Source organism: Branchiostoma floridae, chromosome 2 (assembly GCF_000003815.2).
Source record: "Branchiostoma floridae strain S238N-H82 chromosome 2, Bfl_VNyyK, whole genome shotgun sequence".
In the NCBI taxonomy this organism is placed as follows: Eukaryota; Metazoa; Chordata; class Leptocardii; order Amphioxiformes; family Branchiostomatidae; genus Branchiostoma; species Branchiostoma floridae.
The window spans coordinates 15,861,714-15,888,290 of NC_049980.1; the positions used below are offsets into that span (position 1 = coordinate 15,861,714).

The 26,577-nt window shown below is 40.7% G+C and overlaps 1 protein-coding gene across 4 annotated transcripts; it reads left to right on the forward strand.

The window, feature by feature from the left end:
- The first annotated feature begins 2 nt into the window (after positions 1-2).
- On the forward strand, positions 3-26,438 carry LOC118409823 (myosin heavy chain, non-muscle-like). Of its 4 annotated transcripts, none has more exons than XM_035811163.1 (35): positions 3-83; positions 5,790-5,916; positions 6,326-6,450; positions 6,762-6,951; positions 7,121-7,531; positions 7,854-7,997; positions 8,258-8,355; positions 8,674-8,766; positions 9,091-9,222; positions 9,598-9,690; positions 9,962-10,022; positions 10,249-10,373; positions 10,692-10,874; positions 11,182-11,399; positions 11,872-12,019; positions 12,406-12,642; positions 12,800-12,978; positions 13,495-13,655; positions 14,103-14,323; positions 14,828-14,944; positions 15,070-15,282; positions 15,670-15,807; positions 16,170-16,361; positions 18,486-18,644; positions 18,972-19,103; positions 19,584-19,757; positions 20,603-20,701; positions 21,266-21,400; positions 21,573-21,736; positions 22,145-22,229; positions 22,504-22,639; positions 23,038-23,129; positions 23,588-23,859; positions 24,214-24,292; positions 24,760-26,438. In XM_035811163.1, exons 2-35 carry the CDS (start codon positions 5,829-5,831, stop codon positions 24,808-24,810), a joined length of 5,145 nt encoding a protein of 1,714 aa, XP_035667056.1. In that variant the 5' UTR covers positions 3-83; positions 5,790-5,828; the 3' UTR covers positions 24,811-26,438. The 4 variants fall into 4 exon arrangements, with proteins under 4 accessions (XP_035667056.1, XP_035667059.1, XP_035667060.1 ...); XM_035811166.1 differs by having other exon boundaries at positions 18,489-18,644; XM_035811164.1 differs by having other exon boundaries at positions 6-83; positions 5,792-5,920; positions 6,330-6,450.
- Positions 26,439-26,577: the final 139 nt, after the last annotated feature.

The window sequence follows — 26,577 nt, forward strand, 5'->3', positions numbered from 1 at the left end:
TCATCGCATTAATTGCTTGGAGACACAAAAGCTACTAAGATGGCGGAAAGTTGGTGCTGAAGTTCGTGACTAAAACGTCAAATGTGAGTATTTCCCTGTCAGATTCTTGCCCATGAATGCGACTTGTTTACATGGAGAGTTTGAGGATTGTTTGATTAAGAAAATGTTGCAAGGGACCTTGGGGTGGTCATCAATAGCGTTACTTTTTGGGAAACAGAAGGTGGGAGGGGGAAATAGTTTCCATGGGCCATAATTAAGTTGGCGTTGTCAGTTGTGATGGAAACATGCCCACGAAATCTTTGAAATCTTTGAAATCTTTATTAACATACCACGTTGCAGACATTTAGTTATGTCTGAATTGTGTTGGCATTTACATGTGCTCCTCCAGGGAGAAATACACTATAAGTTAAGTACATCAATCTAAAAGGACACCATTGTTCAAAGTCTTAAATGCTACCAATACGACTTTTATCACCGATAAGGGACCATTGGTCTTAGACTACATATCACAATCAAGACAAGTATTCTGTTATTATGGACAGACATGCACAATATAATAGTCGATATAATTTGTTCAAAAGATGTGTTCAAAAGTCACTCAATTCTTTCAAAAGTCACTCAGTGATCAGGCCATACTTGTTAATCAGTTGGCACATGTACGGTATTGGCGAGTTTCTATATCTGTTGGTTCGTGCTGCTGGGCAATCTACCTTATCACTGTTTCTGGTAGTGCGGCCAGTTATCTGAAATCTTTGCGGAGGTAGCCAGTCTCTGTACTCAGATTTCAAGAGTGACTTAGCAAACTTTACACATAACAGTTCCCTTCTCTCGGATAGCCATGACAGTCCTAGCCGTTGGAGTGCAAGGTCGTATCCTACGTAGGAGTCACCAAGAATAATGCGGCATGCCCGTCTTTGGATCCGCTCAAGGTTTCGTTCTTGGGTTTTAGTGAGACCGGGGGACCAGGCAGGGGCTGCATACTCCAGGATAGGTCTAATGTATCCTGTGTAGATGGTGGTGAGGTCACTATGGGAGAGGTTAAACCTTTTGAGTCGTTTAAGGAAGTACAGCTTCTTAGCTGCTCTCCCCTCCATGTAGTTCACTTGTTTGTCCCAGCGTAGGTTGTTTTGGACAAACACACCAAGTAGTTTCAAGCTGGGGACTTCGGGCAGTGACACATCACCTATTTGTAGCGATGGCAGCAATGGGGGATTCCGGCTAAAGTAGACATGCATGACCATACACTTACCACTGTTCAAAAGCATATGGTTAGTTTCAGACCAGGAGTTTAACTCATCCAGATCACTTTGTAGAGTAGATGCCTGGTTGAGGGTTCTAGTTTCTAACATGTTCATATCATCGACATACTTCCACACAGAACTGTCGGCGTTATTGCAGGCATCATCAATTAAGACTAGGAAAAGTATGGGCCCTAGCAGGGTGCCTTGTGCAACCCCGCACGACAGATACTCCCATCCGGACAGAGACCCTCGGTAGCGTACAACTTGCCGCCTGTTGGTGATAAAGTCACATATCCAGGGCACAAGTTCCGGTCTTAGGCCCTTATCTATCAGTTTTGTGATCACTGTGTTATGGTGCAGCCTATCGAAGGCCTTTGAGAAGTCAGTGGCCAAGATTGAGCAAGTCGTAGATGGTTTGTCTGTAGCTTTGCATATACTGTCGACTAGGCTGACAATAGCGTGTACAGTCGAGCGCCCTTTCAGGCTTCCAAACTGACGCCTGTCAAAGTCAATGTCGTTCAAGATCCAATTCAGAGCGAAGTATTCAGCAATCTTGGAAAACTGAGATGTAAGGGAAATTGGTCTTAGTTGGTCAAGTGTGGGTGGCTGAGATTTTGGAATGGGGACTACCACAGCTTCTTTCCACTGACTCGGCACGAGACCTTCCGCAAAGGAGGTGTTGAGGATATGACAAAAGGGATCGGCAAATTCACAAGCGAACTCCCGTAGTAGCTTCAAAGGTATATTATCAGGGCCGGGTGCCTTGCTTGACTTGGTTGCTAAGAGGCGCTTGTACACGTCCCAAACCTGAAGGGGAGGTAACTGTTTGGAGGCAGGTAGAAAGCTTGGTAGTGTGGTGAAGTCAAGCGGAGGGAGGGTCTGGGATATTCCGGCAAACTTGGAATTGATGGCTTTAGCTATAGCGGCATTATCCTCAGTGTCTAGGCCCGGGACCTTGATCTCGGTCTCACCCTTTCTAGCGTTGGCCATGTTCATCACTTCCTGGTGCCATTTACGTGGGTTGGCAGTTTTGAGGGAGGCGACTCTGTCTGTGAAGTGGTTCTTCTTGGCACGGGTTATAGCCCTGTGTGTCATGTTTCTGTATAGTTTCCAAACTGCTGGGATCTGCTTGTGGAACGCCTTCTGCCTCAGGGCGATTAGACGTTTGATGTGGGGTGTCATCCACGGTTTGTCGGAAATGTGCGTCTTGATGGTTTTGATTGGGAAACAGGTAGCAATGGCATCCACGAGTGTTGCATGAAAGGCATTTGCCTTTGCGATCGTGCCAGATGCGTTGTACACCTCTGACCAGTCGTGGGTCGTGGCCCACCGGCCAAACTCAAAAAGATTTTGTTCACTCAGGTGTCTGATTTGTTTTACTGTAGGTTTAATGCGAACATGTTCCTCCTTGGGGGTCCAGAGAACTGACAAGTGGTCACTCAGACCCACGGGAGGCAAGACTGTAGGGGGGTGATACTCGTTTTTCATATTCGTTACAATCAGATCCAGCATGGCGTTCCCTCTGGTGTTGTTTCGTACGACTTGAGACATAACAGTACCTCTGCACAGTCCCGATATGTCGAGTCTGTTGAAATCACCAAGAATGGCAATTCCACAGTCTGGGTGTTTACTGCGAATCTTGTCAGAAACAGTCAACAGATGATCAATAAGGACGTCTCCGTTAGGTGAGCTGGGGGGGAAGTATACTCCACAGACAATGATTGCCGACAGGGGACGCGGTAGCCGCCGTGGTCTCGTCCAGACCCACACGCATTCAAGGCCGTCCGGTACGTCGTATTCTGTCAGCTGCCTTGACATTATCTGTTGTTTGACATATACTGCCACACCACCTCCTCTCTTGTCAGTTCTGTGTGTTGAGAAGACATTAAAATCACTAACCGCAATGGCAGTCTCGGGGTGGGTGTTTGATTCCCAAGTCTCAGACACAATGGCGATCTCTACATTGTTGTAGGCCAGCGTCGCTTGGAATTCGTCTATTTTGTTTATTATAGATCTCGGGTTGCATAGGAACATTCGAGGGATAGAAGCACGGCCAGAAGACTTGGTTTGGGGGGCACAGTCAACGGGTACGTTACGCAATACTCTGTCCCTCTTGACCACCGATGACGCACTGACTGATTTGCATCTGAATCGGTCAAGCAGAGAGGGCAAATAAGTGATTATTCGCAGGTTCGTGTGTAGGATAAGATAGCTTATACATGTTTTTGCTTCTGATCATACCACCTACGCGCACCACGTACAGTTTGGGGCGAGACTACCTGGAAATCAAGAGTCCAAAATGTAATGCAAAATTGTCCCATTTGGGAATGCCGCCGGCCATGGGTGCTAAATCGTAAATGTTACTTTTTTGTAGTACCAAGAAGGTTGTTAGATCCAAGAATATTCGTCTTATCAAAGAAACCATGGTAGGAAAAATATTTTTATGGACCACATAGACATGAATACGGAATATTAATTTAATTAAAGTACTAGTTAGTTTTCGGTTAGACCAAGAAAGTTTTTTAAATCTCCTTGGCTAGACAGAAGTACATGGGTCAGAATACCAGTGCATAGTGGTGTTCAGAACCAGTCCATACTCTACAGTATGGCCCAGGCTTTGAAGTTGTATTGCACTGGCAGCTTTATTGATTTAAACCCACTTCGCATGCACTGCTGTCAAAAGTTTGACTACCATGTTTGGAATTCAATACAATGTTACAATATTTTGTTCGCGAACACCACATTGTCTCAACTTCTGCTGCATTCCACATTGGAATGTTCAATGCTTTTTCCTGGTACGTGTGACCAAGGAGGTTAAAAAAAGAGAGGAGAGAGTTCCTATTGTTCCGATCTTTGCCGCGAGTGTGAATCACATCGAAGTGCTAATTACCCCAATCTGCATCTCGCCAGGCTAGTGTGGGCCTTTGTTTACGAATCAGTTTCAACATCACTTGTCCAGGAACATCGATTTGGGGCCGGGATTTCAGTGATTTTGAGGATGATTCTCATTAAATACAGCACTACTTTTACTAAAGAAACAGATATCAATAGTGACGATACTTCGCCGGAAGCAAGTGCGAGCAGAGTTCCCCACGGGCCACAGAAATGTGTGTAACAACAAGTCACGCGGTGTAGAAGAACGCTGGGTCGGCTTTCATATCCTGGACACACGGCAAAAAAAAAAGTTTGGAGCTATTTGTAAGAAGCTTGAGAAACGCTATGCAACTTTATTTTCAAGTCTGTCAAATTTAGATATCAAGCCATCTGTGTAAAAAAAAATTGCGTTCCTCGTGAGGCGAAAATTCCCTCAATACCAACAAGATAAATTTCCTCGGAAATATTATCTTGCTTCCCATCATTGCCATGAACATCCACGGAGCCCTCATAGTACAAAATTCATGCATCACGAACAGCAAAAATCGATCGCGAACAGCAACAACAAATACTTATTTGCCACACCCAAGCCCTCTACTTTCGTGGAAAAAAAGTCTCTTTTGCGGGGCAAACGTAATAATGTTTTAATAGACACATGAAGTAGAGAATATTGTTCATAATTCTGAGACAAAAAATCGGGGATACAGGGACAAAAATGCCTGTAAATTCACTCAACTTGGTCGCACAGCGCCTATCTTCATGATCGCCATCTTGGTCTCTCCACAACAGTACTGTTTGCACACGTCACCTTCGTTTCCCAAATAAGGAAATTCGCGGAAACTGCGCTCATCTCGCTCTCAGTTCGGCAACCCTCGGTCGTCCTCGGCCGGGATCGCGGCGCATGACGTCATGGCTGGGCTCATGTGATTGGCTGACACAGAAATGGCGGGAAACCCCGCGGCCATCATGGTCATCAAAGACGCACCGCCGGAGGGCGGAAACAATGGGCCCGGAGGGTCTGAACAATAGCGCGCAGCGGGGTATTAATGGTTGAGCTCTCTCCTGTGATTTTTAACCTCCTTGGTGTGACATGAATAAAGCACAACATATAGGTGTTCCGCATCACCCTCAGTCCTAGGCCTTTCATGGGTCAGATCAAGATTCTTATTCTACCCACGTTACATCTATTGTTACGTTATTAGTTTATTCATGTTAAAAAGCTAGTTGTCTGATACAATATACCTAAGCTTGCCTTACATTATGCCCGTTTTACAAAATGTTAATTGCAATAAACTTTGACTTGACTTGACTTGACTTTGGGCTGGTGCCTTGGCTGATATGGAATACACCATGTCGTATTGAATATATTCTATAATATGAAAACCTATCTTTATCATGCAGGTCATCAAAGTTCATATTAATTTTCAACTGTACAGTTTTTTCAACTACAAAATACAATTTCTCTCAAGCAACTTGATCACTTTTGCAAATGGTCAGACATTTCAGATGGCATCCATTGTCACTGTCAAAAGATAGCACAATGCTACAATCAGAATTGTCTGGCTGTTTACAAATCTTATCCAATTGTTTGAGCAACTTGACCTGATGTGATTTTTCTTTTAGTTTTACTGTTTAAGAACAGTTAATGACTTCAAGCCCTTTCCTTTCACATAGAGGATCCTGCTGGTCAGGTCTGATCAATAGACTGAAGTGATGGCGACTGTACAGAAAACTCGTCCAGCCAAGAAGCGCACACAGGTGGAACCAGCTGCAGAGGACAGCCCTCCCCCTGCAGAACAAGGTACTGTCACCTGCAATACATCTTTACTTTAGGGCATTATTAATATCATATTTCCATAACACATGCTTCAGCATCTTTTCTGAAGATGTGGTATAAGAACTTGAGGTTGGCTTGAGGTTGTCCTTCCCCACATACTCTACAGGGTATAGGAATGTTGTTTTCCGCTACATTTTTTCTTTGTCTCTTTCTTCCATTTGTCATTTTTCAGCCAAATAAAGTGAAATTTTGCATGAAAGTTCCACCAGGCATTCTTTTCTTTATTCCTACCTGTTCCAGAAAAACTCTACTCTACTCTATATAGGCCTTTAGATTTATTTTATGGTTTTTCCTCATCAGTTTCAGACCAGAAATGTACAATAGGCCTGCTGTGCCTATGTTGAATGTTCCTTTGTTTTCTCCCATACTTTAGGTGTCTGGGAAGATGAGAAGGAGAAGACAGACTCAGCCTCTCGGGGAAGTCTGATATCTGTCAAGGCTGCTGAAAATGGCAACATGGCTGACACTGTGGGTGAGGAAGGTGGCCAGCCAGCTCAGGTAGGTACAAATTCCTCCTTACTATTTGTAGGGACATCAATGTAGGGGAGAAAAAGTCACAGAAGTTACAGGACCACACTGAATACTGAGTTTGAACACTTCCATTCACCATTTGAATATTGAGCTAGATGATCCATTTCCTCAACTCAGTCCTTCTTTTTGGTGGTAACATTGATATTGATTGATGTTTTTGTTATATACGGTAAAAAGAGGAATGTTTATGATGGTTTAAAGTTCACCATTTTTGTAGTGACGTCTTCACCAAGGATTTTAAACCACCGCAAAAATTTTGTCTCATTTTGTCTCCACAGGCTGAAGGTAGACCCACAAGTCCTGCAGGCAGGTCTCAGTCCTCCAGACCTGGCACTCCTTCCAATGACCTGGATGGAGAGAAGAAAGGAGGGAAGAAAAGGAAGAAGACCAATGCTGTCGAGCCCACTGACAGACCTGTATCAGCAACTCCCTCTGGTGGGGATGCGGCAAAAGACAAGGACCATAAAGGTATGCTAAATCCTGGGTTGTCCATGCCCTAAAGCTTGTTCAAAATATTTGCAGTGATGTGCACAGTATTGTATCTCTATCAAATATTAATGATAATGTTGTAAAGAAAGGAAAGCTTTAGTTTGCTAATGGGACCTTGTCTTTAACCTCACTCATTATTCTTCAACAGAAGCATGGGATGAGAGCAGCATGACTTCAAGTACAGCTGACATGACAGAAGCTAAAGGCAAAGTAAAAGAACCAGCCACAGAGATAGATGCAGACCAACCCGGGACGACACCAGTCCAGAACGGTCAGACAGACATCCCAGGCAGTGTGTCTGATCTCAAGACAACTTCAGAAGGAAGGCAGACCCCCACTCCCAAAATGACTGAAATAGACATGTCTGATGATGGAGACACGCAGAAGAACAAGCGTAAGGCTGTGAAAGTTGACGGTACAGAGAGGCCAGGAAGTGCTGCATCCACTAAGTCTGGACAGCTGAAGAGGCCGTCCACTGCACCGATGTCCAGGCCTTCAACCTCAGACCAAGCCCAGATGAAACGGCCGAAGACTGCAGGGTCTACCCGCCCATCAACCGGTGAGCCCTGTCTATTCCAACAAAGTTCTAAGGTGACTGACATAAGAAATTGCACTTAAAAGCAAGATGCTGTGGTGAAAAGAAGATAACTAAAGCCAAGCTTATAAAATGTACTTAAGTAAGATTTGTTCCTGCTTTTCTCCTTTTGTCCATTGCCTTTTTGATGAGCTACCTACAGTTGTTATTTGGCTTTTGCTTACAGCCACTTTCCTGGATATTCCTGTCTGTTTAATGATTTGAGTGCTTTTTGTGCTCAGATTATTATGCAATGACAAGAAAGGCTAGATTACGAGATTGATATTTGTTTACTTCTGTTGAATAGCTGGCACCAGGCGCAGCCCTGGAGAAGGCACCCATAGCGGCAGTGTTCCCAGCATGCAGTCTGTCCTCAGTGTGGAGGAGGCAGGGGCAGACGGCAGGGTGGACAGGACCAGGGGCAAACGGCCTCAGTCAGCTGTGTCTACTGGTAAGGGTGGAGAATTCATGTACTGACTGTTGAATACTGCCGCCACTCTAAGGATGTGTGCTGGTACAGTACTACTAAAATCTTAGGTATACATTGTAGGTCCGAACCTAAACAGACTTACACCCATGTAGTAATGTTTTGATTCACTTTGTTACAGAAAATGTATTAATTGTTGCAGAGTTTATAGATTATATTTCTCATTGCAAGAATGTGGTCATGATATTTCTAGATTGTTAAATCTTCCCCCATTATTTTTGCAGACACCAGAGCATCCACACCACTTTTGTCCCCTCCTGAGGTCAAAGGTGAACAACAGGCCTATGTTCCTTACATTTATGCCAAGGAGAGTATTGCTAAGGTAAGTGTTAATGTTGTAGACATTCTCTACCTATAACATACTCAATTTATCATCCTGTGGATTTGGCCTGTTCCAGCTTTGTTATAAGACAGTAACCAGTAGCGCAGACCCTCTATAATGCAAAAAAGTAAGCTAATGTGAAAGTTCAGCAGTCTAGAAAATGTGTAACTGAAAGATAACCTCATGAGTAATGGACATTTCAATTGATCACATGCAAACAGCTATACCATCCTGACAAATAAAAACTGTAAGCATACATTTAACACAATGAAGTCCAGAGTCTTACTTGAGTGTTCTTGTCCTGTTGTCTTGTCTTAGGTGATGGATGATATGAAACGGATGAAGGGCAATCACATCAAGATTGTCGGTCAGATTGAGGAAAACTACAGGACAATTGAGAATGAGACACAGGTACAGGAAATTACCTTTAGTTATTCAGTTGGAATATCAATATTCATACCAAGAATTACTCATTGTCTATTGTTCTGAATCTGAATATGGTGTCGTTCTGTAGTAGTCTTTTGACTCCCATTTCCTGTATTTAGAATCCTGTATCAGAATACTAGCTATGAGAATGTGAGAAGCACATGGCACTCCTCTGATCCATGCAAATTCAGTCACTCCACACTTTGCAAGGCAGTGTGTCTTGACTATCATGACGTGGTGTCTTCTAATGGGCTCTGTTTGAAAGAGTCTTCTTTTGATCATCAATTTGCTTGATGGTTTTCCTTACAGAGCCAGTTCAATATCTTTGTCCTTGGGCTGAGGTCTCAGTACGGAGAGAAGGTCAAAACCTTCCGACAGGTGATTGAGGCTCACAGGGCGGAGCTTCAGAAGAAGGAGCAGTACTGGGACGAGAGCCTAACTGTGAGTCTGCAAGGTTTCATCAAGACAAACATGTACAAGTAACATTAGATGGCGCTCTACAGGTCTACATTATTTCAAGGCAGTTAAAAACTGTTTACCAAGTATGTTATCTGTGTGACATTTTGTAATGGAATAAAAACAGGAGAGTCTTAGAATCCTTTTTTTGGGGGGGGGGAGGGGATTTGAATAACTTCAAGTGAAGATGGGTGTCACAATTAGCACACTAAAAACTCTGGGAAAGAGGGCCAGTGTAAATACCGGAGCCACTACTTTTCTGACGTTACTACAAAAAGAAGAAGTGATGTTTCCTGTCACATAGAACAGATGTGTTCAAATAATGTACTTTATCTAAATCATGCTGCTGTGTCACCTTAGAGCCTGAGCCAGAGGAACAAACAGCTGTTGAAGGAGAAGAGAGCCCTGCTTATCCAGAATAAAGTGGAGTTTGAACGGCTGGACACAGAGAAGGTATTGTTCAGATAGTATCATACTTTAAAAGTGATTAGTATGGAGTCAGTGGATAAGCTAAGGAAAACATGGTACCAAGTTACCGACGTATAGGGTGGTATGTAATGAATTTCTGTCTTAAACAAATACTATTTCTTTTTGTAAGATTATGAATCTTTAAAACAATGTTTAAAAACCTTGCTGTTTACTAGAGTATTTGCTCATGGTGTATTTGATGATGTATTTGTACTACTGTCAGATTTACTGATATTTTGTACCTAACTGTTTACAGAAAGCTGCAGTTGCTGAGTTGACAAAATCAGTTGATCATGAGCACAAAGAATTCTTACAAGGTACTAACAATATTTTTTGATAATATTTTAAAATATAATTGCAGATTTGCGTCATCCTCTTTTAAAGTAGTTTGTTTGCTTGTCAGTGGCTTCATTTTTATTCTGTAATGTATGTAGACTGTGTACTATATACACTACATGGAGTAAATGTTTAAAAGTAAAAGTTTGACTTATGTAAAGAGTGAAATTTGCTAATTTGACTTAAGTTGATACCTTCATTCAACAGAGAAGAAGCTTCATGAAGAAGACAAGGCATCATATTTGGAGGAACTAGTTTTCCTCCGCAAAAGTGTCAAGTCCATGGAAGAGAAGCACCGCGAACAGGTCACAACAATGGAGGAGGAAACCAAGGTGGGGACCCCGTTTCTTTGCGTTCAGTCATTTTGACCAGTTTGACTGGTCAGCAAGCGGGGCTAGCTCCAGCAGATTTTTTTCCCTTCCCACTAGTTATTTTGGGGCCCATTTTGTTTATTTTTGTCTGTGATTTTAAGGTTACAAAAATACATTTTTGTCAGTTACTGTATTATGTCATTAATTCAGTTTTTTGGATGGTGAAAATTTTGGCTCCATCACACGAGGGTTAGACATGCTTGCACATAGGTTTCTAAGATGTAGTTTTGTCAGCAATATTTCACATAAAACTGACGGTGTCCCCTGCTGCAATATTAGGTGTTGAAGGACCAGTATGAGAGTGAGAAGACTGAAGTTGCCAGGCTTAGGGAACTGCTGGCAAAGGGTGGAGACAAGGGTGACGTTGCCATAGCAGCTGCTGCCACGGCAACAGTCATCAGCACCGGTGTCTCCATAGAGGAGAGGGACAGACTGCAGCAACAGCTGATTGATGTGCATAGGGTAAGTATGATTGGGATCAGAATGGTCAAAGAACATAGTGCACTTTTCCTATTTAGTCAATTAGTTTGTATGCTAGGAGATAGTTTTAGGTGCAACTTGTATGTAGTATGTCAGATGCTTGATAGGTCTTGTGGAAAATATATTTTTTATAAAATGTTAAGTACGCTGGCAAGTTAGAAAGGGATTGTTGCTTTGTTTAACATGTATTTGCTTACTGGCTATTTTTGTCACATAAAAGTTAGGAACATGATGTAAGTCACAAGTTCTTTCATATATTTCTTTAATGTGTTTCTCTCCTTTATACCAGGAACTTGCTGAAATGCAAGCCAGGTATGAAGCCACGTATGCCCAGCTGCAGACAATGGTGGAGACCTCAGGGAAAGACTCCATTGAAGAGAAGATAGAGGCAGTGAAGAAAGAGAAGGCAGTGATAACAGAGGAGGAGCAGAGACTGAGGGAAGAGATTGAACAGTGGAGGAAGGAGTTTGTGGACAGGGAGGGGAGGGAACCAACTGAAGAGGACAGGTACAGGGGTTGATATTGTATCTCCATTCTTCTACAACATTTTCATAGTGATTTTTGTTTGATCAGAAAATGTCATGCAGACATGGCTTGTTCATTGATGTCTTTCAAGTGTTCTTGTACCAGATTTCCCACCAGCTGTTACAGTAGTAATGGTAAATTTCCCAGGAAGACAGGTAATAAAGATAGTGATCTTTGATGCTGCTGATACTATAAATATCTTTTGACAAATTGCATTTTGTACATGTTAACAAACTTGAAAACCTTTCCACCCTAGACGGTGTATAGGACAGTGCCTATCTCTGTAGCCCTGCGCCACACAAGTTATTGCAATCAGTAGAGCAGGGGGCTGGCATACTCAGTCTGGTATTCCTTAGTCTGGTATTCTTTTCTCCAAATGTAGAGTGCCAAATGTAGAGTGCTAGGCAGAGTACCATTTTCAAAGTCATAGGTATGACTTGTATGTTGTCTGTAGGCCCAGTATGATCCAGGAGAATTATGTGCAGCTGGAGGAGGTGGAGCTACTGAACAAACAGCTGGAGGAGAAACTGGAGACCCTCCTGTTGCTGCGGGATGGCAAGATGCCACAGGTCAAAGTGGAGAAAGTTCCAGAACCCATCACAGTATGTTATCCAGTCCGATAGTGTTTGTTATACAGTATGATAGTGTTTGTTATACAGTCTGATAGTGTTTGTTTTATAAAACAAATTACTGAGTCACTTTATTGATGGATAAGCATGCTTTACCCAATTTTTTCTGTATTTTGATACAGGTATAAGGGTTATCATGCCAGCTTCTATGTCCCACATTCTTTTTCAATGCATTGATTATATTGGAAAATATTTATTATTGAATTGATCAATTGACATACATTGTATAACCATCATTTTGTACCAAAATGTACATGCAAAATATTGTTATCTTCATTTTTATATTGATTTTGATGTCTGTATCTATGTGAACATTACTCTTAATTGCCTTTTTCTAAGATGTTAACTTTGAATTCAAGGTTACAGTTCCGGATCCTGCTGTAGTTGCTGAGTTGGATGCCACACGGCAGAAACTGGCTGAACTGCAACAGCTCCTCCAACAGAAGGAAATGGAGAAGAAGGAGCTGGAGAAGGAGAAGAAAGTGTTGGAGAAGGAGAACAAGAAACTGAGCAAGAACAAAAGCTCAGGGAGTCCTGCAGCCAGTACAGGACAGCTGTCACAGCTACAGCTGCTGCTGCAAGCTGTCATTGCACAGGTAAAACATAGTTCAGTAACATTCTGGAGTTGTTGCAATTTGTATCTGATATAATATTGGAAGGACAGGTATTATAGTCCCCCAAAGGAACTGCCCAAAGTATTTTCATATATGACCTTGCGTAATGAATGAAAAATTGTATCCCCATCTTTCCTAGGTGCACCTTATCCATGGTGAGGTTAAGAAAGCTGCTGACAAGGTGGAGAAGAGGTGCAAGGAGGAGGAGGATCAACAGGGGGCGTTGTTGGACAGGAAGGACAAGGCACAGCAAGCTGTAGATGATTGGGCTAAGAAGTTTGAAGAGGACAATGGGAGAGAACCTACTGAAGAGGACAGGTTAGTAACAGCTTCAGTAATAACTTCATCTAACTTGTTTCCATTGCTACTTTCATAATTTGTCAGAGATCAACTGTATGTTTTTTTAAGGATACCATTTTGTGTACATAACTTGTATTTCAATAAAGGTGATAGAATTGTCTAGAATGAAAATAAGTCCAAGTAATGCTTGTGGTAAAGGCACTGCATTTGAAGCTAACAATTATTTTTCCTAAACCATTTTTGATGGACTTAATGATAGACTTAATGTTTAAAATATTTGATACTTGCAGTAAGATTAGCATTTCATAAATGTGTATGTTTAAATTACAAACAGATGTGATTTAATTTACAGATGGTATTATTTTTTTGTTTGTTTGTTTTGCTGGTAAACTGCCTTTAGGTGTTACACCGGTCTTGTACATGAAGTACAAGCTGAGCAAAATCAGACTATAAAGCTCAATCCATAGGCCCCCAGTCTTTTCAATAAGTGAAGTAGGATTGCTTTTCTCAAACACATGTTCATCTGCCCTTTAGAGATGAGGAGGCCCAGCAGCTGTATGTCACCCTGGAGGAGAGCCGGAAGAGCCTCCAGGAGAACCAGACTGCAATCCTGGCCCTGACAGCCATCAGGACAGGGCAGGTGCCACAGGAGTTTGCCATCACAGGGCCTGCACCACCTGCAGCAGCTGGGACAGGTAAGGATGGGTTTCACTACCTGAAGACTTGAAGACTTGAAGTTTAAGACTGATGCTATACAATGCCAAACTCTCTTGTAGATAAACTACATAAATGTCATTCCAGCATTTGTTCTTATTTGCCACATTTGTGGAAAGATTGACATAACAGGCTAGATGATGACCACTTTTTCAATATGTCAACCCACTGACCTGACTGTAAGGTTTGAACCACTCACACTGGGATGGATGCATACTCTTTTTGATATGTTTGTGTGGGTTCTCTATTGTACTTGACAAGTGGTTCTCCCAGAACTCTGGACCACTAGCTTTATAATTCATGAGATAGGACCTCCCCAGCCAAAGCTAGATACTCAGTTTCAGCTGAGTCGTAGGAGGAAATAGCCTTTCCCAAGGGCACAACTTTGAGGCCTGCCATCTTACTCTGATATGCTTTGCTTTGCTTAGGTGTGTCATCAGAACAGCTGACAGAACTGGAGGACAGGATCCGTGAGCTGGAGGAGGAGAGGGATGAGCTGAAGGACACCAACTCTGACCTGACTGACAGCCTGGAACAGCTCAAGCTGCAGCTGACCAGTGCTGCCCATGATGACAGCTCTGCTGCAGTTGCTGTTACTGCTGTGGCTGCTGCCTCATTTGTCACAGAGGAGGATTCAGGAGATCTATCTGTGAGTTTACATATCAGCAGCCTTAGTTAGGCACTGCTTTAGTTGACAGTGTTGTTTTGAGAATGACTTAAGTCAATCTTATTCTGTTTGAAAGTTATACTTTTCACAGAATGTGACTGACGTTATTTACTTGGTGTCATAAGATATGACTACTCATTGAAACAGTCCCACATTTTTTTCTCTCTACACTGTCAGTGTATAAATGTAAGACCTGTAAAACTTAACTTAAGTTTGTGGTCCGTACGTTTACATGTACAGTCATTACATAGTTATTTGTTATTATCACCAATTACAATCCTACAACCAAATTCAGAATGAAAAACACAGTCACACATTGAATTGTGTAAAGTGCAATTTTTTAAATCAAAGACAATGAATTATAAACACTGACACCAAACAATAACATAAGCCACTTAATTGAATCATGAAAACAAAAGCGTAGCTAGTGGAACTATAAGGTAATTCATGATGCTGTTCCTAAGCCTGACTGTTGGCCCTATACAGGAGATGAGTGGACACATGGCCAGCCTGCAGCAGGAGGTGGACAGTCTGGAGGCACAGCTCAGGCAGGAGAAATCTGACCACAAGGACACCCAGGAAGAACTGGACAATCTGAAACAGGTAAGATTGTACAAACTTCATGTATGGACGACAGTCATGTGTTCATGGACTCTGACATGCTTAGAGATGGGCAATCCTGTCACCTTGTTGCATACTGATCACCATGTAATGTCATCATTCCTCAGGAACTGGAGAAACTGAAGGAACAGTGGGCTCAGGAGAGGACGGAGTTGGAGGGAAAGTTGGATGCAGGTAAACAGACTGCCCAGGAGGAGCTGGCAGCCACAGATGAGGCCCTACAGAAGGCCAAGGCTCGCATCGAGGAGCTTGAGAAGGCTCGTCTCAAGAACTTACCTGTGGACGCACAGCAGGAGGTCAACGAACTGCAGATAAAGCTGGTAATTATACTTCTGTCATTTTGGCAGACAATATTTACTGAGTCATATATTGAATTTTCAGACAGCTTGGTAACCCATTCAACTTATTTGTAGAGTTGTTTTTCAAGGAAGCTTAGTCTACAAAAAGACACATGAAGTCATTAACAGTCTTTGAGATAGGTATACCCAATGAAAAAACAAGGTGCACTTCCTTCAAACACTGTAGAACAACTGTACATCATATTTATTATTTGATTCTTCACTTGTTTGAATAATGCTGATTTTGTCATTAACAGGCACCTTTTATAATGTCCCAACATTGATTCAGCCCTCAGTCTGCAGTGGTGGTGATATGAAGTTGTATTCTTAATATAAGATTACTAAAAAAAAACCTTGTAATGTCTGCAGGCTGCAGCAGAAGCAGCAAAGGCTGCAGCTGTCAAGGCTAAGATCAACGCTGAAGGAGGCACTGCTGACTACAAACTGCAGGTGGAGACCCTCAATAAGGCTATACAGCAGGAGAAGAAGACCAACAAGGAGTTACAGGTAGGAAAATATCAAAACAGCATAAAACTTAATAATCATAGGTAGTGCCATTAAATCAGTTTCCTGTGAATGAATTCTTATAGCTCATTCTCATTGCATCATGTTTGGTACAGGTATTAATCCTTGTGTCATTGAATGTATAAAACTCTTAAGTCAGCAAGTTTATTTTCTATTTCAATAAGATTTAGAGAAAAGTGGGATTATTTTAAACAAGTAGGCAATCATTTGTTTGGTTCTAATATATTGATAAAGCTGTTTCTCAAGCTTTTTGATTTTGGCAATATAGACAGAAAAAAAATTATGTTTCAGTGGGACATTTTGGCCATCAGTTCATGTTGTCCTATAATGCTGTATCCTTGCAGGATGCGCTTCTTAAGCACCGTAAGGAGAAGGATAAGGAGGTGAAGGAGGTTGTGAAGGCAGGAGAGAAGAAGGAGAAGCAGCGTGCTGAGGAGGAGAAGAAGAAGATCTCTGCTCTGGAGAAGAAAATTGCTCAGCTGTCAGCTGCAGCCGCTGCTCGACCTGCTGCAGCAGAGAGGCCCACCACTGCCAAGGTTAGCACCTTTGTTCATACATTATCCACAATCCAGAGGGAAAAAAATAAATCTTACTTATATATAGGCCCTGAAACTGTATGTCCAGCTTACTTATTGCATTCTATTCATAATTATTCATTGAGAATGCAACAAAAAGCAAAAATGCTTGTAAGAAACTCTCTCTACATATACAAACAAAAACCGATTACATAAGACCATAGTATGACATACATGTACATTAACATTACAAGATGGATAAAGGAATCAATCAAGAGGAAAGAAGGGGAATTGGTAAAAACTATACAATCAATCACAAATATTTCTATCCAGATTAAAACTTTCTCTGCAGACACTGCTCGCTCATGCGTAGAATGACAATTTAATACTGTTTTATTTGACAGTACATGTATTTTTATTTATTTTATTTAAATCTTACTATGAAAATGTTCCCTTTGATTTTTTAATAAAGTCTATTATAAGGATAAGGAATATCTCTATTACAAACATTACACTAATCCTACATGCAATATTGTATTCTACTGTAATCTCATAACACCCTCTGCATAATTTACCCCCATATTGGAAGCTTGTATTACCAGCTTTCCCCATAGATTAGCATGGGCAGGTGCCCCCACTTGTGGGCAGAGGCATTGTGCTGCTATTATCATGTATGTGTTAATGTACACCAGCTTGTATTCCCTTAGGGCTACTGTGTTTCCACATAGAAAATACAGGTGTTTATGCATTTTTGCCTCAGGGCACAGCTTTATTGATGTTACAATAATCACATTCTATGAGTTACATGTGTATGTGGATAACACCAAAATTTCAGTACTTTTTCCTGCCAATCTTCACCTTACCTTAATTGAAGCTGTAATGATCCTTCCCATGTAAACTTTGCTGCAGACCTGCACTTGTACAGATTTGACAAAACATCCCATCTCTATTGTGAGATAATTACATGCTCCCCAGCATAGCATTAATACAGGATGACAATTGTGTCCAACAATGCCGATCCCATGAAAATTTAAACACCTACATGCGTAACCTATCCCTGAGACAATGCCCCCTGAGTGCCCGGCCCTGATTTATCGGCAAGACAGTCGGAGCAGGTTATTTAGCAACGATGGGTGGCGGTAGTCATGAGTGGTATGAGATTTCGTATTACAACTACAGTTAGACGCCGTTCCCGATCACACACTACCGACCATGCTATCCGAGTGGTAAGCCCTTGTCTAAAACTACTTGTCCTGTCTGTGTTAAAGATCTAGCATCATATCAAAGTCATTTAGAAATTTGTTTGATATTTTGTTATATTGAGCTGCTTAACAATTGAAGATGCCATGTATATTTTGTAAGGTAATTTCTAGTATAGGATAGATTGGAAAGCAAAAATTATTGGCAAATCTAAGGTGTGTGCAATTTCTCACCATGTTGCCATGGTGCTTGTCAAAACAGTTTAAAAACAAATTGTAATAAGTTATTAAGCAGAGTACATACGAAATTGGCTGCCTTGTGATGGGGACTTCTCTTTTTGACAGCTACATGTATGTTTTCAAATTCATGAAAAGGATTTTTCATAGCTCATTAAAGGTATCTTAATGAAATTGCCTACATGTATGGAGAAACTTGTTTTTTTAGAATTGTACTAAAGCCATCATCAAAATCATACTTGGTAAAAGAATTGAATATTGAATGTTTTTCAAATTAGATACATGTGCAGTTTTCAAAGATGGTAGCCATATGTAGCAGAGGGGGTTTTCTGTCCCTTCTAATAGTATTATTTGATGAATTCAAATAAACAAATAAACTATCACATGAACAACTAGCACAGACATATTTCCACACTAGTAAATTGTATAACTTAATGTACAAAATCATATGACTGCCTGACATAAATGTCGTTTATTACTGTTACAGTAATGAATGTTATCTACTCATGTTTGTATTCAGCTTAAAGTGGTTTTAAATTATGGCATAACATGTATCAAGTATATTTTCTGGATTCCAACACCACATGTAAAATCTACAATGTATCTGGTACAGTCATTGATAATTGTTACAGTAAGTTATTTTCATGCAGGAACCATTTATTCCAGAAAGTAGTTTTTGTTCCTTTGCTTGACTTTAATTTTGTTCCAGCAGGGCACAGATGCCAAGACAGAGGCCAAACTCAAGCAGCTGCAGGAGCAGTACCAGGCACAGAAGAAAGAGGCGCAGGAAGCTAAGGATCGAGCCAAGACCTTGGAGCGTGAACTGAAGGAGCTCAAGTCTGCTGCTGCTTCCGCTGCTGCAGGAGAGGTTGGTGACCCCCACCCCCCACCCCTCCAGAACAGAACATACAAAACATCAAATTCTTTATCTATGAAATATGTTGAGCAATGATTCTGTCAAATTTTCTGTTGCTCAGCTGGCTCAGCCTCTAGTGGAAAGGGATATAAGACATCCCATCTTCAGGCTGCTCTCTAGTGAAAATCATGCTGTTCATGAAGCACAGTTCTAGACTATTTGTCGCAGAAGATTTTGTGTTTAATTTTTATGTGCTGTATGGGACCCTTAAATATTGATTTCAGTCTACTGCTTATTGTAACTAGCCCTTAACGTAAGTGTTCTACTTTTTTTTCACAGAAATCTGGTGCCAAAAAGACAGAGAAACAGCTCAAGGACTTAGAGAAGAAATTGGAGTCTGAGAAGAAGAAGGTGGAAAGAGAGACCAAAAAAGCAGATGGCCTGGAGCAGGAACTCAAGGAGGTCACAAAGGTCAGTTGTGCCTTTGTGTCATGTATTTGTGCGCTGGGTTAGTTGTTCTGGTTATGGTGTGGCCACATTCATCATAGGTTGTCATATGGTTTTGTTTCTGTAGAATTTGCAAGTAGGTCGAGACAGAACCAATTGCAATAGTCCTATACAGCCTTTTTCATAATTAGATAAATTATACTGACAAAAGTTTGCAGGACACATGCACAATTATCCAAAGAAAGTCCCCAGTTTACAGTTGTATATTACTCAGCACTTATTAGAAAGAGTATGGACGTTGAACACACCCCTACTGTAGTGGCCTGTGTAGCCCAACAGCTTAACAGAGATGGCCACTGCCCCTTTTACACTGAAAGTTATAGGAAGAAATTTAAGTTTTAACTTTATATATCACAAATAGACAAAATGGTATTACTGTTAGAAATTTCCTCGTAGTCATACGTACAGCAAACAGGCAATAAAAAGATTGTCCTGTATCTGTAGGAGCGAGATGGCCTACAAGCTGACCTTAAGAAGAAGGAGGCAGAGCTGGATAACCTGGGTGTGGCTGCCAAGCAGGGTCTGGAGGCCATGGAGAAGGCCGAGCAGCTGGAGAAGGAGGTGAAGAAACTGACGGCTGAGAACAAGACGCTGTCAGAGAACTACAACAGTGAGAGGGTAGGTTGTGTTGTACTGGCTAGGTTACACAGGACTGGTCCTATCACAGTGCAAGTGACCACCTATCCACACAGACCAGATTGTATCTGTCCCTTGGGTGGTCTTCTCAGTCAGTTTTGACTGTGGTTTGTTTTGTAGTAACTGCACCCACAATGCAATAAATTGTCTTATTGAGGTCACCTGAGTTAGTGCCGAATGACAGCTTGCTCCGGACCCTTGCAATTTAGCCCCGCCTGTTGTAAGCTCCTCACAATTCAGTCCCTGGCTGTGAAGAGAGAGTAGTTGGCCTACCCAATAAAGAAGAAAAACAACCTTTATTGGTCAAGCAGCTGCAGGAGGTGAAGAAACTGACGGCCGAGATCCAGACACTGACAGAGATCTACAATAGCGAGAGGGTGGGTTATGTAGTAGCAACTTGGCTGAGACAGGGCAGGTCCTATTACTTTTTTAATGACACCATGCAATAAGGTTGTAGAATACTGTAAAGTCATTTACTTGTGTACTGGTTTTATATTGTGGTAGGAGTAAAAAGATGGTCTTCACAGTGCTTTGAATGTGTATCAAATTGAAACAATTGTGTAGGACAATAGCTATACAAAGAAGACATATTGACTTGCAGTAGAGAAAGGGAGAAAATAAATCCACCGCAAAAATTACAAGAGTTACAGTATACTATATTCAGATTGCCTATTTTCATGCAGATTTTCACTTTTCATCCTTTTCTTCTAATCTAGCTCTTAGTAACAGCCAATATCTAGTGAAGCAACTGCATTGCAGTGGATCCAGTAAAGGAATGAATGAAGAAATGAAGGATATGGAATAGAAAGCTGTTGGTTTTGTTGCAGGTCCTGAGGAAGAAGTACTACAACATGGTGGAGGACATGAAGGGGAAGATCCGTGTGTACTGCAGGGCACGGCCTCTCAGCGGCTCCGAGCTGGAGAGGGTGAGGACACTGTTTGTCTCTCCTTTCATTCATTTGTTTATTTACTTTTAGTAGTGTCCCTTCTAATATATACATTCATTGTACATGCTATGTTATACTTATACCAGTAGTTGTATTACGGCTGCTAACAGTTCCCTAAGAGTGATAGGCTTTAGGGAAACATCACAGCTCGAAGGAATGTGCATTTTTGTTGACAAAGGCATCACTAACAGAGTTTGAGCTGGAGAGAGCCATTATGTTTACTCTGTGTCAGCCTTAGAGTTATTTACTTGCAATTAGTATTGTTTTGCCCCTGTCACACAGCAGACAAGCTTTGTATTTGGTGATTGCTAGAAAGTTGACAAAACTAAAAATCCAAATTAAATGGGCCTTGGTGACCTGAGAAAAGCAAACTACAACAATGTATCTCTAATTGTATGATGATCCAGAGAACACTGGGGGCGTGATTCAGAGCTCACAACCTCATCAGCTGATCAGTTTTCCTGATATGTGACAGTGGTTTAGTACACACCTTATCAACTCAGTACTCCCTCCCTCCTGACAGTAGGACTTGTGTGCTTACAGGGTAATGTCAAGATCATCAGGTCCCCTGATGAGTACACCATACAGGTGGACAGTAACAGGGGCACCAAGGAGTTCCAGTTTGACTCCATCTTTGGGGAGGAGCACAGCCAGGACAAGATCTTTGAAGACACCAATGTAAGTTTGGTACCAAGGAAAGGTGTTGCATGCCCGTTGCTTCCTTACCAAATACTAAATAAGTCTATCGTCTGCATATCTTTTCCTTCTCCTTAAAACAAGTGTAATAAAAAAACTATACAAATTCTGACTTGCCTTGTTTCATAGAATGATAATCATGCCTTTTTGACAGAATCTGATCCAGTCTGCTGTGGATGGATACAATGTCTGTATCTTTGCCTATGGCCAGACTGGGTCTGGTAAAACCTTCACCATGATCGGTGATAAGGATCAGAGGTTCCCGGGGATAGCACCAAGGGCCTTCGACAGGATCTTTGAGCTCATTGAAGAAAACAAGTAAGACACTAGTACACATTGATGATTTACTGTATGGCTGTTGTATTGACAAACTTTGTGACATTATCCTAGTTTTGAATTTACTTTTAACCAAATGACTGACATGTACCTAGTATCAACTCTCATAATTCTGCCGGATGCCATAATACTACCACAGAAAAAACAAAACATGAATCTAAAGTGATGTAAAGAGCTGTATAAATGTGGCATGCAGCTGGGGTAATTTCAGGTGTTCAAGACAATCTTGAGAAGGCCTATATAACAATGTTATGTGCCAGTATTATGACACCCATTGGAATTATGAGAGTTGATGTTATATCATATCAAATTCTACACACTGATATTTACTGTAATTCAATCCCTTTGAATTCAGACTCACACATGTCTTATTGTGTCTTTTACTTTCAGGGCAAAGTTCAGTTGTGAGGTGTTTGTGTACATGTTGGAGCTGTATGTTGACAAACTGATAGACCTCTTCAATCATACTTCGGAGGTAAGAATGCTTAGAGTTGAAAGTACCAACATCTTAACTAATTCTGAAGAACGTTTATGCTTGTCAATTAAAGTGGAAAATTTAGTTCGCCCCAAAAGTCTTCAACAGTTGTTATGTGTGCTTGTACATGTAAAAGTGTAATACCAGATATATATATATTAATATATATTATTATTACAATAGGTAACCTTAGGAAAGTGTTTAGAAAAAAATTCAGACCAATTATTTTGGAAAGCTCTCAATGGAAAACCTTTCTGGTAATTTTTCTTTCCAGGGTAAGTTAGACATCAAGAAAGACAAGAAGGGAATGGTCGTTATTCAAGGCTCTGTCATTAAGAAAGCCACGACATCAAAGGAACTCTTTGCTTTGTTTGATGAGGGCTCAAAGAACAGGCACACATCCTCTACAAGTAAGTTACCTTCTTGTACTGTGATAGCACCAATAAGGCATTCTCCTACACAGAGCTTCACCCACAGCCTATACAATTTACCTTGGTGAGGTTTCTCTAAACCAGGCTGGGATTTCCACTTTTTGGGTGTGGCCTCTAATCAGCTTTCAGTTCACCTGAGAACTGGCTGTATACATCTATGCAAAGAAAACACAGCATTTTTTCTTGCTGTCTGATGGTTAGAGACCTTTAACAAGAGTGGAAAACTTATCCTGTTATTTAGCAAAGTTTCTCCAAGGTATACTGTACTGTATATTCATTACGCTAATTATAATTGCATTAAATTCTTCAATGGATGGTCAGGGTTCTTCTTCACAGGAATGTGAACCACTAAATTGTATTCATGTCTTGTATTTCAGAAATGAATGCTGACAGTTCCCGTTCCCATCTTGTCATCGGCATCATTATAGAGAGCACCAACATAACAACTGGTACAATGACAAAAGGAAAGGTAGGCATGCACATACATGTTTGTTGATCGAACTACTAAGATAACCTTTTGTCATGCACTGCTGCACACATGGTGTGTTAGTCTTTCAGTAACTGTTTGCACACTAAAAATATGGATTGTTTGGAAGGCCTTAGACAGACATCATTAGCCACCAAAACATTTATGTGGGGTAATGTCTTTTCTGAAGAATATAACTGGCTTGTTGATGAGAGTTAATGTAGGTAATGGGATACACAATATAAAAGTTACTCAAGCAACTAAAAGTTTTGTAATCGTACAGCAGAATTGGTTTACTATGAAATGATTTATAGTCTACTTAATTGTTGCCTTTGTCTTACAACACAAATCCAGTTGCTTGAGTAACTTTCATATTGGATATATATTAACTGATAAATTACTGATTGATAACTTGCATAACTAAATATATAATGTCACATTTTCTGCTCCGTTACCTGCAGCTTAGCTTGGTGGATTTGGCAGGCAGTGAAAGAGTGGCTAAGACAGGTGCAACTGCAGATCAACTGAAGGAAGCCAACTCTATCAACAAGTCTCTGAGTGCTCTTGGAGATGTGATCTCAGCTCTGTCCAGTGAGCAGTCCTTCATCCCATACAGGAACAACAAACTCACCATGCTCATGCAGGACTCACTCGGAGGCAACGCCAAAACTCTTATGTTTGTCAACATCTCGCCAGCAGATTACAATGCCGAGGAAACTGTTATTTCCCTTACGTAAGTATCCTTGTCCAAAGTCAGAAAAGGATTATCACTCCAGTCTATTTTCCTGTTTGTCTTTTCCATTTATTCTATCTATAACATACTAAGATTAGTGATAGACCAATCTTTTCTGTACATCACTATTGGCAGTTCAACCAACGTGAGGATGGCAAGTGTCTGTTCAGCCAATGAGATAGTGGCTGGATTCCTGTCAAATATTTTGCATTTTTATGTCTTTGTTTTGCATTTCTACTTTTTTATGAAAATGGTTGGTCTATTGCCACTAAAGGTTTCATACAGTCATACTTCACAAAGTAAACCAATGTCACTGTGTGATTTTTCAATCGTTATGTCATTCCTTTATTACAGATATGCCTCTCGTGTGAAATTGATTACGAACGATGCTCAAAAGAATGCAGACAACAAGGAGATCACCAGGCTGAAGGGGGTATGTGTCATTCTGGTTTCTTAAGTTTCAGAGAGTGTTTTGATTTTCTGTTGTTGAGTTGTAAGAACAGCTTGTAGATATTGGCCTTTTTTTACACCATGGCAGTTGACAGGAACGTCCTGTCAATAGTGACAGTCTTACTATTATGATGGCATAGAGTGTTTGCCTTCAATCAGAAGGTTGTTAGTCAAATCCCTATTGTCAGGAACATTCTGTCAATAGTAGAAAAACATCCTGTCAAAAATTTTTAAAATTCTTATTGTCAGGATCATCCTGTCTGTACCCTCTCTCCTATTTTAAGTCTATAAGGTGTCTTATTATGGATATTGAATTGTGTGGAGGGCGGGCTGGACTTGAAAGAAATAGACTCAAATTCTCCACCAAATAGATAGACTCCGAATCCTCCACATAGACTTATGGTCCAACAGCAGATGTGATTTACACGCTGTACCTTCTGTTCTTCACAGATAATCGCCAAACTGAAGAGTGGTGAGAACGTAGATGCAGAAGATGACTGATGACAGCTGTGCAGTCGACACAACTTGCTGTACATGTCAGACAGAACCACAGACTTCAGCAGTTCAGCTACTTGTCCTAAGTCTGCTGATTATCTAGAGACCAATCATCTTGTGGGTCTGTGATGATCGCAAGTAATTTTTGTATAATCTAGGTTTGTATATCTAGTAAGTGTTCATCTTTTTGTATTTGTACAAAATTTGTAAGTGGATTAGAAAGCAATTGTTTGTAAATGCAAAGCTGATTTAAGTATAGGTCAATCATGACAAAATTCTTCCTCATGTAAGATCATTGAGCAGCACTTTGATATCATATTGCATTGATAATACTAATTTAAAATTTTAGGGATATTGTAAGCTTCATTTCTGGACAATGGACTACCTCCTGTAATAGTCAGAACAAAAGAAATTTCTCACGTATCTGCTAAGTGTCAATCTACAAAACAAATTTGTATGTAAGAAGAGGGAATTGCAATGGATAAGATTTGTATGGTGATACATGTTAAATGTAACATTGGAAATGAGGATTTCTGTTTTTATCCTTGGGCCCCTTTCTTTAAAACTCACCCTGTTGCCTTGTACTGTAATTATATGGATGTACAGTTATGCCCTTAGCAGGGAAAGGGTTACAGTATGTCTTGATCATGACTTTATGCTTTGGAGCTGCCTGACACTGATGCAGTTTGCCCTTTTGAGACTATTGAAATGTCAGGGACCAGTTTGTATTTTCCACCAGCAAATTGTAGTTAGAGAGATGAAGGATGGGTTTGAGATTGTAATCAATTACTAGTACAACATAACCTTACATTACAAATGGATGAATCCTCAGTGCCTTTTTCATAAATAAGAGTCCACCATTTGGGCACAGTAGATTGTATATCTTGATACGTTACATGCTTATGAGGTAGGCCTACAACCTTGAATAGACTACAAATGAATCTATGAGGACAAGGAAACTTTGTACATTCTATGAGTCAGCACTACCATGATACATGGACAAACAAAAATATACCACTGTGAGTGGACCAATGGTTTACAATATGGTCAAAATTCAAATACAATGTAGCTTGTACCACCTTCAAAGACACCAGAACTCTTGGGTATAGGAAGTCTTGAGCTGTTTTCTTTTAAATCTATGACCAAATTATAGCTATTTGACATTTGGGGTGCAATCTGTACAATTTTCTGGTATCACAATCCTGTATATATTTCTGCTGCTTTTTTTTATAATGTCTGAAGAAAGGAAATGTATTTGAAACATGTAGATGACCATTGTCTCACAATTGTATTCAACAGATGTACTGAATTGGTTTGATTTGTAATCACAGTTGGACATAATGTTTAGTTCCTACGATTGTATAATTCAATTCTTAAAGTTGTGTGTTGTACTTTTCAGCAACTGTGTAATGAAAATCTGTGCAAATTTCTGAAGAAATACATATAAAGCAAGCATAGCAGAGTTCTGGAATAAATATAGATGTAAATGTAGATTTTATGTGTTTTAAGCAATGTATTTAAAGGTTGCACATATTTTAAACAAGAGCACTATGCAAATATTTCAGTTTAATAGTGTTTTTCTATGCATATTTTGCACTGTCTTCTTGAAAATAAATCTTTTTTATTATATGAAATTCTGTCTGTTCCTTGTGGACTGATTCTGACCACTGCACATATGCATCTGGCTGTCAACTTGATGTTGGGTAAGCAGTATTGAAGGGCACATATCCTGATACACCAAACTCAGTCAGAAGGAAAAGTTTCAAAATAGAA

Bases quoted from the DNA above. Each gene is read 5' to 3' on its own strand.
- LOC118409823 (XM_035811163.1), top strand. From the start codon at position 5,829: ATGGCGACTGTACAGAAAACTCGTCCAGCCAAGAAGCGCACACAGGTG. The intron at 21,401-21,572 runs GTAAGTTTGGTA...CCTTTTTGACAG, and splicing joins AGATCTTTGAAGACACCAAT to AATCTGATCCAGTCTGCTGT. The intron at 23,860-24,213 runs GTAAGTATCCTT...CCTTTATTACAG, and splicing joins GAAACTGTTATTTCCCTTAC to ATATGCCTCTCGTGTGAAAT.